At 44.4% G+C, this 12,933-nt stretch overlaps 3 protein-coding genes and 3 non-coding genes across 6 annotated transcripts in view; 2 read left to right on the forward strand and 4 right to left on the reverse strand.

Annotated features, from left to right (window-relative positions):
• Positions 1-3,691: 3,691 nt before the first annotated feature.
• Trnar-ucg (transfer RNA arginine (anticodon UCG)) lies at positions 3,692-3,764 on the reverse strand. Its single transcript has one exon. It is a non-coding gene; the product is annotated as a tRNA-Arg (tRNA).
• An 856-nt stretch (positions 3,765-4,620) lies between these two features.
• On the reverse strand, positions 4,621-4,760 carry LOC130886255 (small Cajal body-specific RNA 20). Its single transcript, XR_009058240.1, has one exon. It is a non-coding gene; the product is annotated as a small Cajal body-specific RNA 20 (non-coding RNA).
• A 535-nt stretch (positions 4,761-5,295) lies between these two features.
• Positions 5,296-5,367, reverse strand: Trnam-cau (transfer RNA methionine (anticodon CAU)). Its single transcript has one exon. It is a non-coding gene; the product is annotated as a tRNA-Met (tRNA).
• A 767-nt stretch (positions 5,368-6,134) lies between these two features.
• The window catches only part of LOC130885668 (uncharacterized), a 46,254-nt gene continuing 39,455 nt past the window's right edge, over positions 6,135-12,933 (forward strand). The window contains exons 1-3 of the mRNA XM_057787367.1: positions 6,135-6,430; positions 10,702-10,741; positions 12,097-12,426. Of these exons, the coding sequence (XP_057643350.1) occupies positions 6,142-6,430; positions 10,702-10,741; positions 12,097-12,426 (659 nt within the window). The 5' untranslated portion in view covers positions 6,135-6,141. The remainder of the gene's footprint in view (positions 6,431-10,701; positions 10,742-12,096; positions 12,427-12,933) is intronic.
• LOC130885700 (histone H2B type 1-C/E/F/G/I) lies at positions 10,074-10,508 on the reverse strand. Its single transcript, XM_057787398.1, has one exon. It carries the CDS (start codon positions 10,506-10,508, stop codon positions 10,128-10,130), a length of 381 nt encoding a protein of 126 aa, XP_057643381.1. The 3' UTR covers positions 10,074-10,127.
• LOC130885690 (histone H2A type 1-B) lies at positions 10,797-11,189 on the forward strand. The gene has a single exon (XM_057787387.1). The coding sequence runs from the start codon at positions 10,797-10,799 to the stop codon at positions 11,187-11,189; it is 393 nt and encodes a 130-aa protein (XP_057643370.1).

Below are 12,933 nucleotides of genomic sequence, written 5' to 3' on the forward strand. Positions count from 1 at the left end.
AGCAAAGGACATGGTCAACAAGACAAGACAACAGCCTACGGAATGAAAAAAGATCTTCACTAACCTTACATCAAAGGTCTGATCTCCAAAATATACAAAGAACCCAAGAAATTGGGCACCAAAATATCACATAATTCAATAAAAAAAATGGAGTACAGATCTAAACAGAGAACTTTCAACAGAGGAATCTAAAATGATTGAAAGACACTTAAGGAAATGTTCAACATCCTTAGTCATCAGAGAAATGCAAATCAAAACAACTCTGAGATTCCATCTTACACCTGTAAGAATGGCCAAGATCAAAAACACCTATGACAACTTCTGCTGGAGAGATGTGGGGAAAAGGGAACACTTCTGCATTGCTGGTGGGAGTGGAAGCTGGTACAGCCCCGTTGGATATCAGTATGGTGGTTTCTCAGAAAATCAGGAAATAACCTTCCTCAAGATCCAGTAAAACCACTTTTGGGTATATATCCAAAGGATGCTCAATCGTGCCACAAGGACATGTGCTCAACTATGTTCATAGCAGCTTTGCCATAGCCAGAACCTGGAAACAACCCAAGTGCCCCTCTACCAAAGAATGGATAAGGAAAATGTGGTACATTTACACAATAGAGTACTACACAGCAGAAAAAAAATAAGGACAGCTTGAATTTTGCAGGAAAATGGATGGAGCTAGAAAACATTATTTTGAGTGAGGTAACCCAGACACAGAAAGACAATTATCACATGTACTCACTCATAGGTGGTTAGGTGGTTTTTTTTTTTTTTTTTTTTTTTTGGTTTTTCGAGACAGGGTTTCTCTGTGGTTTTGGAGCCTGTCCTGGAACTAGCTCTTGTAGACCAGGCTGGTCTCGAACTCACAGAGATCCACCTGCCTCTGCCTCCCAAGTGCCATAGGTGGTTTTTAAACTTATAGCAAAGAAAGCCATCCTACAAATCACAATCCCAGAGAACTTAGACAACATTGCGGACACTTAAGAGAGACTTACACAGATCTAATCTACATGGGAAGTAGAAAGTAGAAAAAGACAAGATCTCCTGAGTAAATTGGGAGCATGGGGACCTTGGGGGAGGATTCAAGGAGGGGGAGAGGCAGGCAGGGGAGCGGAGAAAAATGTAGAGCTCAATAAATATCAATAAAAAAAATCAAAAAACGTGAATCCACAGCCTCTCATTTTCTGTGTGTGTGGGAAATTTATAGTATAAAATGTACACAATATGTGTTGTATAACATTATACAAACTCTGTAGAGAAACTGCAAAGAAAGGCTGATAAAGCTAGTCAGTAAATATTTTATATTTTCCCATTTATCTTTAAAGAACATTGAACATTGTTCTTTAGTTCAGAATGTCCCCCAAATAAATGAAAATACAGCAATATTAGAAGATGGTAAATTGGAAAAAGACGGATCCAGCTGAGTCTTGTGAAGACTGTGTTGAGATGTTTAGCCCACCTGCTCTTGGTCTGATGTGGTAACGGATCAGAGGGAAGTAAGTGCTTCGTGGAAGGCAGCCGCCTGCGTCTTCACCATTAGTTCCAACATTCAAGAGCGCTCGCTTAGCATGTGCAAGGCAGAACCGGCCAGGAAAAGAAGTTCGAAAATGTTGGTTGTGAATAAGGATTTGGTGGCTCTCTAGCGCTCTCAGGTGGCCGCGCTGAAGTATTGGTTGGCTGTGGGAACAGTGGGACAGAAGCCCAGGGCCCTAGAAACCTGACAGCCGATACACATTTTGGAAGTTATGGATGAACTTCATATATATTCACATGCAAGTTCCTGTGAGCAGCGGTTTCCAACTCTCTTGCAAGGCTGTAGTTGGAGGATCCTATGGAGCTGCAGACAGAACCCAGGGCCTATCTGTCCTAAGCAGGTGTCAGGCCACTGAGTTACTCATTCTCCCACCTTTTACTGAATGTTTGTGAACATTTTACTTAATCTAATTATTTTCCTCATATGTGTATGTATTCAATATATAATATATCAAATATATATTATATTCAATATATAATATTCAATGCAATATATAATATATTAAATATATATTCAATATATAATAATGAAACTGTTGGTTATCTCTGTCCAAAGACCAACAGAAACGTACCGTCAGTTAGGCAAATTGGAATTTATTGGCTTATTACAATGAAGAAGGCAAAATGTCGTGGTGACTCAGTAGGCATGGTAACTATTCTTGGATAGCCTATCATTTATCTAAATAAAACAATAAAGTAGGATTGTAGCTGTTGGTGGGAAAGAAGTGGTGACCATAGAGAGAGGCGTGGGAGGTCTGGGACGGTCTGTCGTGTTCAGGACTTTTAGCTGTTAGTGTTCCTATTTAGGCTAGTACTATCAGTTGATAATGGCATACCTGCCATCCTGATCCCTCCCTCTCTTCTCCTTACCTCTCTCCCCTGAAGCACGAGTAATAAAAACTCAGAGAGAAATTGGGATTCAACGTGAAGGCCTGAAAAGCAAAGCAGCCAGCCACGGCTCTTACCTCGACCTCAGCCCGAAACGGCGTTCCTGCCTTCAGGAATCTCAGAATGAGACTGTCTGAGAGCTGTTTCCTCCCATTTTATAATCCTCTCTAGTTCTGGGATTAAAGTCATTAAAGCACCGCCAGGTTTCTATGGCAACTAGTGTGGCTACTAGGATTAAAGGTGTGTGTCATTGCTGGCTGTTCTGTAAGGCTGACCAGTGTGGCTGTTTTACTTTTGTGATTCACCAGGGAAGCTTTATTTAAAAACGCAAGTGAGATACCACTCCATTCTCCCTCCCCGTTTTCCCCTTCTTTCCCCTTTCTTTCTGTTCTTCCCTTCCCATCCGTTTCCATTAATATCCATTCATCTCGGAAGCTTCAGGACATGTTTTTTGACCCCCGCCCCCTTTAAAGTGGCAAGTCTCACATGTTTATCAAAGGGTGTAAATATTATATTTTCTGAATTTGTGACACATTTCTAGTGTCCAGTGACCACTGAAGACGTAGGGTGTCCAAGATTGTTTTACTCTGTCATCCTTCCTGGCAGGGACGGGCTTTTACCTTCTGTATCCTTTGCTGTCTATGCGTTGAAAAGGAAAGGAAATGGGGACTAATTTGGTTCAGGCACGTTTTTTAGTCTTGGGTCAGAATTCCCATTTCTGCCAGGCATGATGCGGCAGGCCTGAATGCCTGGTAGAGATAGACGACCAGAATGTGTTACTTGAAACCCTGTCTTTGAGAGAACAAAAAAGCAGGGGAGGGGATTATTTGGGATAATTTAACCCGGCAAAATTGAGGCCCAGAGGCCCACAGTCTAAGTCTGGGAGAATCGGACAGCCCAAGATACCCGAAGGCCTCATTTCGGTTTCCATTCTTGTCCTTCCAGCGCCTAGTTCTTTGAAGATATTCTCAACCTGTGGGTCACGAGCCCTTTAGGTATTCGAACAACGCTTTCACAAGGGTCGTCACCACAACATGAGGAATTGTATTAAATGGTCACAGCATTAGGAAAGTTGAGAACCACTGCTTAAGGCCTAACACAAGTTCTTCCTTTTCCCTTTGACAGGAAGAAGAGAGTTTGGAAAAGCGCAGAAAATGCGGATGGTGGGGCCGCAACTTGTAATTTTTTTTTTTGTACCAGGTGTTACAATTTAATTTGTAGGACTCTAGACAAAGAAAAAAAGATAAAAAAAATAAAAAAGGAAACCTCCAACTAACCACGAAGGGATTCGAACCCTCAATCTTCTGATCCGAAGTCAGACGCCTTATCCATTAGGCCACGTGGTCGCTACTATGAGACCTGTCTCTAAGACTTAGGAAGTAAAAGGAACTTCCAGCGGCGTTCTTGCGGTAGGCACAGCATAAAAAGAAATTAGGTCCACGCCGCGGATTTTATTTGGGGCCACAGGATCGGATTTAGGAAATTTTGAGACTAAATTACTTTGGTATTAATACAGAACATGGCTGGTTCACGGAGAGAAAAGTCGTTTGCGTGTCCTCAGACCCTGCTTCCCCGTTCATGCTCCCCGGTACTGATCATTCACAGACTGAATTCTACGTGCGTGTGCGTGGGTGTGAAACTCCGGTGACAAAGCTGCTTTTCCACCTTCTGGCACTTTTGCTGATTCTTTTTAGAACCCTCCCTTAGCTGGAGAGAAGAGTGTCTGTCACCAAGAGAGGACAAGAAAGCCTTCTTCAGTCTGGCATCTTTGTGACAATCTTTTCCTGTATTATAATCTTCGCTGTAATCTTTAAACTGCACGCTGCGTCAGGTGAGGACTTCCCCCAAGTCACTGAACTAGTGGGTGGTTAGGGGCTGCAATCAACAATTGGTTTTGTTCTCACGGCTTGAAAAGTAGTCTCATAATAATTAATAATAGTAGTAGTAATAATGATGATGGTGGTGATGATGGTGATTTTTTTTTTTTTTTTTTTTTTTTTTTTTTTTTTTTTTGAGACAGCGTTTCTCTGTGTGGCCCTGACTGTCCTGGAACTCGCTTTGTAAACAGGGCTGACCTGGGAACTCAGAGATCCACTTGCTTCTGCCTCCTGAGTGTTGGGATTAAAGACGTATGCCACCACCTCCCAAGTAGTCTCCCCCTTTTTTTTAAAAAAAAAAAAAAAAAGCAAACTATTTTTTTTTTAATGTCTGAGGCAAGAAAACAAGGCTACCAGGTGCTTGGTGGTTCTGTCAGTTATTCTCAAGGGCTGATTTTGATCTTTAAACCCCCACTGAGAAGAAATAAGACTCCCATCCCCCCACAGCCTAACGGGAGAGAGGTTTTTAAACTTCTGTTTTCTAATCCAGTGAAGAATTATTTTTAAAAGGCATGGTAAACCCTGTTGATAGAGGCAAAAGGAGCAGTTCAAGGTCAATCAAAAGAAAATACTTACCCAGATTATAGGCTACTTAATGTATTTTTTTCTTACTAATTTCTATGACGGGATTTGACACATAAATTTTAGACAGGAATCCTTCCTGGGAGAGGAATATAAGACAGTGAATACACAGCTTAAAAAATAAGCGTAGACAATAGCAATGGCTTCCCAAAAGACTTCTCAGGAATGTGGCGATTAAAGACACAGGACCAGTGTTGGCAGCAGAAGTGGTTTTCTCATTCAGACTTGGCAAATAAGGCCTTATACATTATGTAATGAGAGAAACTGAATTGGTCTTTCGTTCTTACTCTTGTGTTCCCCTTTGTTTAGCCATTTTAGGAGTAAAGTGGCAAAATAACCAGAATAAATATATGATTTACTAGAAAGAGAACCCTTCAGTTGTCATTTAAACACCCATGAAAAAATTTCCAGTTTTGGCTAGCAGAGGATGGTTTCGATCCATCGACCTCTGGGTTATGGGCCCAGCACGCTTCCGCTGCGCCACTCTGCTGCACAGCAAGTAACTTCTAAAAATATTCTTACCTTTGTTTGCAGTGGGTGTCGTACTACTTTATACATACAAAGACCTGCTGGAAATCACCTTTTAAGTTTGTCTTAAAGGTGCTACTTGTTGGGAATAATGTCGCTACCGAATTAAAGACAAAGCAAAATCTGACAAGAGTAGCAAATATTAAGATACTAATAAGTGACTCGATGTGTATGAAAAAGTCAGGTAGATATTCAAACGAGAAGCACGAATTTTCGCCAATGGAGAAAACAAGACAATATAAATACTGTTCTCAGCACGGCAATTGGTAACAATCTTAGTGAAAAACCACGCATTTACCTGCGGGTATCAGGGCTGGGGTCAGATTTGTTCTGTGGTCGAGATCGAGGAGGAAATGGCGCAGTGCTCTCTCCAGTGTTTGGTCCTTTAGAACAGGGGATAAAACTGACACACACAGCCCGCATCTGCATTTCTGATCGTTTGACTGACCAAAGCTCCGCTGTCGCCCTAATACGTACCAACTGGCAAGTGGCAAATGTGCATCGTTAAAGACATTGTTTAGTCTGAACTAGTTAAAATGGCCGGGAAGTCCTGTTTTGAGACAAAGGACCAGCTCAGGGAACCTCGAGCGTTGGTGACGTCACCAGCTATTGCCATGTCAGGGGCGGGGTGAACGCGCTCGAGGTTTCAGTCTTCAATTAGGTCCGAAGCCCTTGCATATAAGGGAAGTGCCTGCGCTTCTCCCGGCACTTTGGTCTGGTCGTCAGGAGCTTAGCCATGTCTGGACGAGGCAAGGGCGGTAAAGGCCTGGGCAAAGGCGGCGCCAAGCGCCACCGCAAGGTCCTGCGCGACAACATCCAGGGCATCACCAAGCCCGCCATCCGCCGCCTGGCCCGGCGCGGAGGAGTCAAGCGCATCTCCGGCCTCATCTACGAGGAGACCCGCGGGGTGCTGAAGGTGTTCCTGGAGAACGTGATCCGCGACGCGGTCACCTACACGGAGCACGCCAAGCGCAAGACCGTCACCGCCATGGACGTGGTCTACGCGCTCAAGCGCCAGGGCCGCACCCTCTACGGCTTCGGCGGCTGAACTACCCGTGGCGGCTGATTTCCCGAAAACCCAAAGGCCCTTTTCAGGGCCGCCCACGTTCTCTGTAAAAGGGCTAACATGTCTTGTTGAATATTGAGTTGGTCTAATTAACGTAAAAAATAACCCTTGTGATGTAGTTAATATAGGCTTCCGTTCCTCTCGTTGCTACCTTGGCTACTATTAGAAATTGTGAGAAAGGTCCGTACATCAGGCACACGACAAAGCCTGGTATTTGGTATTTTTCCTCTATTTAGGTGGCGCGAGATGCAGGGACAAAGCGCGTGAGCTTTGAGGCGGATCCAGGGATAAAGCCACCGGGCTGTGGCTGAGCACCCAGCCGGGACTGGTTGGTCGCTTCTGTACTCTGACCTCTGCTTGGAGGGCTGCCTGAAGTGTACTGGAGATCCACGCGACGTTTAGGCAGCTTTTCTCCCGGCACACCTGTGGTGGACTTGTTCGCTTAAGGGAAGGATTATTACAATCGAACATTACAATTTACATATACAGTAAAATTGGGTAGTTTTGCTGTGCAGCTTTATGCAGATCACCGAACTTTGTTGACTGGTCGGTTGAGCGTGTGAATAAACAACCTAAGACAATATAAGCACATTTTTGATATTTTCGATGTGGTTTAAGTTTGTACCTTCAGAATCTGATTTCAGCTAGAAGTGCTAAGATTGACAGTACTGTACAACAAACACTTTGAGGTTAAATGTCATGATGCCTTGTTTGAAAACAACAGAAAAGGTGCTCTTCTTCGTGGCCAGCAAGTTAACTTGTGTGGTTATCCTCTGAAGTCAAAATTAATGTAGTTAATGTGGCTGTTATTTGACTTTATTCTCTGTCAACCAGGGCAATTCTATGGGATTTGCGTCTCCTTCCACCTAAGGATCCAACTCAGTTTTAACAGGTTTTGCAGCAATCACTTTACTTGCTGAGCCTTTTTGGCTGTCTCCCTGCTTTATTTTTATTAATTATTATTATATTTTTGGTTTTTCTTTTTCAAGATGGGTTCTTTGTGTAGCCCTGATGGTCCTGGAACTCACTGTAGACTAGCTTGGCTTCGAATTCACGGATCAGTTTGTTTCTGCTGCTTTTGCCTTTAATTCCGAGTGCCGGGATTAAAGGCCTGTGTCACCACTACCCAGTTCTCATCTTTATTTTTAAAGATAAGGGTTTCTGTGGGTCAGGGGCAGGGGCAAGGAATCAGACACTATTGAAGGTTAAGAACACGTTTGAGGAAGAAAAAAGTATCTGAGGCTTAAAAAAATGATCGGAACACACCAAGATCAGGAGCGGTTCTATGCTATGCTATGTGAATTATAGGTATGAATAATCTAAATGTGTATGCATGGATGTGCTCAAGGAGGCCAGAAGAGGGTTTCAGATCCCCTGGAACTGGGGTTCAAAACAGAGTGGACCACCTTGTGGGTGCTGGGAGTCAATTCTTGTCCTTAGCAAGAGCACCCAGTGCTGGAGCAGTCTCTCTAGCCCAGGACAAAACATTTTCAATCTTCCAGGACTTGGTGTTGATTGGGTGTGGGAAGGCAGAGAAATCAAGTAGCACAGTGCTAAGTGTTATGTTGCTGACTGAAGCAGAAAAGGAATAATGTGTGCTGGGAGGAGGTAATATTTAGATGAGGGGGTGGTCATGAAGCTTTAGTAATGAAATGATGACCAGAGCAAAAAGACAGGGTGAAAGTGAAGGGGGTTTCTGCTAGATCAGAAAAGCCTGCTGAGAAGAGACAACCTGAGACCCAAATGGAATGGAGTGCCTCTTGGGTCCTTTTGGGGGCTTTTGGAACTACTCTGGGTTTTGCTCTCAATGAGGTGAGTGACGTGGGAACCACTGCAGGAGTTTTACCTGAAAACAGGCAAGGTCTGATTCATATTTCAAGCTTGATTCAAAAGTATTGATAAGGAAACTAGTAAGGAGGCTACAACAACAATTTAGTTCGTGGAGGACATTGGTTTGGATCCGTGGCTATGAAAAGTGCTTAGAGTCTGTGTATGGTTTTGCAGGTTAAAAGCCCACCCTTGAACATTTATATTTGTAATTTTTATTTTTAGCAAAAATGGAAATACTGACAATATTAACAATCTTCAAGGGGGCTGGAAAGATGGCTCAATGGTTAAGAGTACTGACTGCTCTTCCAGAGGGCCTGAGTTCAATTCCCAGTAACCATATGGTGGCTCACAATCATCCATAATAAAATCTGGTGCCCACTTCTGGCATGCAGGCAGAACACTGTATGCATAATAAATAAATAAATCTTTAAAAAATAAATAAAAATATTGAAGGTTGGGGCTAGAGATGAGTCAGAGTTCAGTGCCCACCATCTATGTTGGTTGTTTCAAACAACAACATGTAACTCCAGTTCCGGGGGAATTCCTTACACATACACACAGAGACACATACGTATAGTTTAAAATAAATTAACTTCAGGAAAAAGTATTGAAGCTAACACCAACAGTGCTCTGTATATTGTTTAGCATCTTCTTCAGTCTAGCACCCAGGTGCTAGACAGGGGTGAGACATCATACCTTGCAAGTTTCTCTTTTCATCTGTTCTTTTCCTAATTATTTTTTGTTAGCTCTAATGAGTTTGTGGAGAGTCATGTGACAGCCTTACATTGCTTGAGATGGAGGTTGAGACGTGACAATATTTAGATCTTGGACGTCCCAATAATACTAGAGAGTGGTACTGTTAGAATGGCAAAGGTCAGGACCAGCTGAAGAACTCTGACACAGAGGATTAGCGAACTGTTAGACCTCAGCTCCCTTAAAGCCACAGGGAAAAAGGCTTCCTTTGTGAGATCCAAGGCTTGAGCACAATAGACAGTTCCCTGGGTGCAGTCACTGTCCAGCCTCAATTGCTTTTACTAATCTCCAGAATGCCATGCAGTCGTTACTAAGTCCCCTCTATATAGGATTAGGAAATGCTCCAATTAATTGCCTCAATCCACAATTCTACGTATTTAAATACTTCTGTCTGGAGGGATGTATTAAACCGGGTTTGAATATCTCTGGATAAATTGTTTAAAGAGCTGCTTAAAGTTATCAAACAGTATTGAAAAATTAATGCCTAAATATATAGTGCTTGAAAAATCTATTTTACAAGTCTCTATGTTATTGGGTCACTTAATGTTCATATTAATTTTTTTAGTGGACTCTTGCGGATAAATGACGAAGGCAAAGAAATTACTGACTTCAGATGGATTGCCAGATTTCTCCTATAACATTTATAGAAAAGGTACTGTGTGGTGGCAAAGATCCATCCCAGCAACTGGAAGTCTGTAGGAAGGCCAGACCTGATCTAGTTAATTCTAGGTCAGATTTAGATGGTGAAATCCTCTCAGAAACCAAAGAAAAAGGGACAGGCGGTTGTAGCACAGTTCTAACCTCAGAACTAGTTAAACACATGCAGATGTATGACCTTGTGGTTGGATTTATTTCATGTGAAAAAATATATCTTTGTCACTTTAGGAAGCTCAATATAGACATACTGAAAATTGAGCGGTTCAGAATAGTTACCCATCCCCAACCTTTTTGGCTAATACCCACTATTAAGTAACCATCAAGTTCCAGACAGAATTACAGATCTTTTAAGACTAAGTGAGTGGCTCTGAAAAGAGCCTTTGGGTTAAGAATGAGTTAGGTTAAGCGGGCTCACTTCACTTGGAGCTGGTGTACTTGGTGACGGCCTTGGTGCCCTCGGACACGGCGTGCTTGGCCAGCTCCCCGGGCAGCAGCAGGCGCACGGCCGTCTGGATCTCCCGGGACGTGATGGTCGAGCGCTTGTTGTAATGCGCCAGGCGCGACGCCTCGCCCGCGATGCGCTCGAAGATGTCGTTAACGAACGAGTTCATGATGCCCATGGCCTTGGAAGAGATGCCGGTGTCGGGGTGGACCTGCTTCAGCACCTTGTACACGTACACCGAGTAGCTCTCCTTGCGGCTGCGCTTGCGCTTCTTGCCGTCCTTCTTCTGCGCCTTGGTCACGGCCTTCTTGGAGCCCTTCTTCGGGGCGGGAGCGGACTTCGCAGGTTCAGGCATGATGGAAAGAACAAATTTTAAGGTAAAACACAAAAAAGAGAAGTTTAAAGATGTCGCAGGCCCTCCGTGCTATTTAAACAAAGATGTGGCTATTCTTGCTAGCGAATGTGCAAACGTCACACACTAACTGTCCAATAAGAGCAAGCAGACTTCAAAACCACGGAACCATTGGTTTGGGTGAAACGGAATTTTTGGCCAATGAAATCACTCTATTTTCACTCCGGACGATCCCTATAAGTTCCCTGTTGTAGTTTTGTCTTTAACTGATTTTGACAGCAAATTTTTAACATGTCTGGACGCGGCAAGCAGGGTGGCAAGGCTCGCGCCAAGGCCAAGACCCGCTCCTCCCGGGCCGGCCTGCAGTTCCCCGTGGGCCGCGTGCACCGCCTCCTCCGCAAGGGCAACTACTCGGAGCGGGTGGGAGCCGGCGCCCCGGTGTACCTGGCGGCCGTGCTGGAGTACCTGACGGCCGAGATCCTGGAGCTGGCTGGCAACGCGGCCCGCGACAACAAGAAGACGCGCATCATCCCGCGCCATCTGCAGCTGGCCATCCGCAACGACGAGGAGCTCAACAAGCTGCTGGGCCGCGTGACGATCGCGCAGGGCGGCGTCCTGCCCAACATCCAGGCGGTGCTGCTGCCCAAGAAGACCGAGAGCCACCACAAAGCCAAGGGGAAATAAGACGATTGAACGTGGCTTTTTTTTTTCTTTAAACCAAAGGCTCTTTTCAGAGCCACCACCTTTTCATATTGAGAGTGTGGTAACCAGAACCATTTTCTACTTATCATCCTAGGTCCCTTATGTCATTGCGAAGTGTCGAGCCATATCCCGATTTATAAAACCAAATATCAAGGTAGTTAAGTTGTATTAAGTTGAGGGTCAGGCAGAGAAAAACTCCGGATATCGCACTGACATGCTGGTGTACCTTATCCAGCGCACTACCTAGTGTCTTTCAAAATTGAAGTTAGGATGCCGCTAGGATAGGAGAAGTTACTGTCAACCCAAAGGATTTTATGGAAATAGGATAAGGTTTTATGTCAAGTGACAAGGCAACATTCAGAGGCCAGCTCACATGTCTTACCCTTATTTTCATGCAGGTCTGTCTACTGGTCACATTCCAAATACTCCTAGGACTCTGGCTACAACATTACAGTCCAGCCACTAGAATGAAAAAAATAAATGCCAAGAGAGGGTGGCGAACATGTTTTTCAGGAATGTTTTTGGCATCTAGAGCGTCCTATTTTAAAGTAGGAATTTTTTGTCCTCAAATTTTACAAGCGGTTAAATACAAGACAAGCGTGCAGTAAAATTTAAGAATAATCGGGCGTGTTAAATGGCTTTAGGCGGCTAAAACATTTTTTTAGGCATTCTAATAAGTGTGCAAGAAATAGCCAATCACCGTCCGATGTCCTCCGCCAATAGTAATATTGCGCGGGACTTTTGAAAATTATGCAATCCTATCAGATTGTTTCTCTGTGGGGAGGAGAGGAAACACAAGTGGTTGCGTGCGTTTGCGCGTGTGCGAACATTACCCTATATAAAGGCCACCCTTGTACAGTTTAGGTAGCTCATTTCTTCTCTTTATTACTATGGCTCGTACTAAGCAGACCGCTCGCAAGTCCACCGGCGGCAAGGCCCCGCGCAAGCAGCTGGCCACCAAGGCCGCCCGCAAGAGCGCCCCGGCCACCGGCGGCGTGAAGAAGCCCCACCGCTACCGGCCCGGCACCGTGGCGCTGCGCGAGATCCGGCGCTACCAGAAGTCGACCGAGCTGCTGATCCGCAAGCTGCCGTTCCAGCGTCTGGTGCGCGAGATCGCGCAGGACTTCAAGACCGACCTGCGCTTCCAGAGCTCGGCCGTCATGGCTCTGCAGGAGGCCTGCGAGGCCTACCTGGTGGGTCTGTTTGAAGACACCAACCTGTGCGCCATCCACGCCAAGAGGGTCACCATCATGCCCAAGGACATCCAGCTGGCTCGCCGCATCCGAGGGGAGAGGGCATAAATCCCTTTTCTACATAACTACTATTTTAAAGGCTCTTCTTAGAGCCACCCACCATACAAAAAAAAGGCTGTAATGTCGTTTCCATTTTGTCAACATAGTTTTAAAATTTCAAGTTATTTGTGGAAATGGTAGATCTGCGTTTTCACTAGTGATGCACAAGTATTTGCTTTGGCAAGTATGTCATCTACAGTTAACTTTTTGGGAAAGGACCCCGAGCCTTCTTTGCTGTCTGAAATTGCCTCCATCCTTGTAAATACCGGCATTAGTACACTCATGAAGTGGACAGTGATGACTAAGCAACTACAGAATGTAAAGTAAAACTGACAGTTGTAATTATGTCTGTACGCATTGCAATTGTGAATCACTTCAGTTACATTAAAATTGTAACTGAAAACCTGTTTACCCAGATTTCAAATGGTAACTGG

The sequence above is a fragment of the Chionomys nivalis genome, chromosome 13, assembly GCF_950005125.1.
Source record: "Chionomys nivalis chromosome 13, mChiNiv1.1, whole genome shotgun sequence".
Taxonomy (NCBI): Eukaryota; Metazoa; Chordata; class Mammalia; order Rodentia; family Cricetidae; genus Chionomys; species Chionomys nivalis.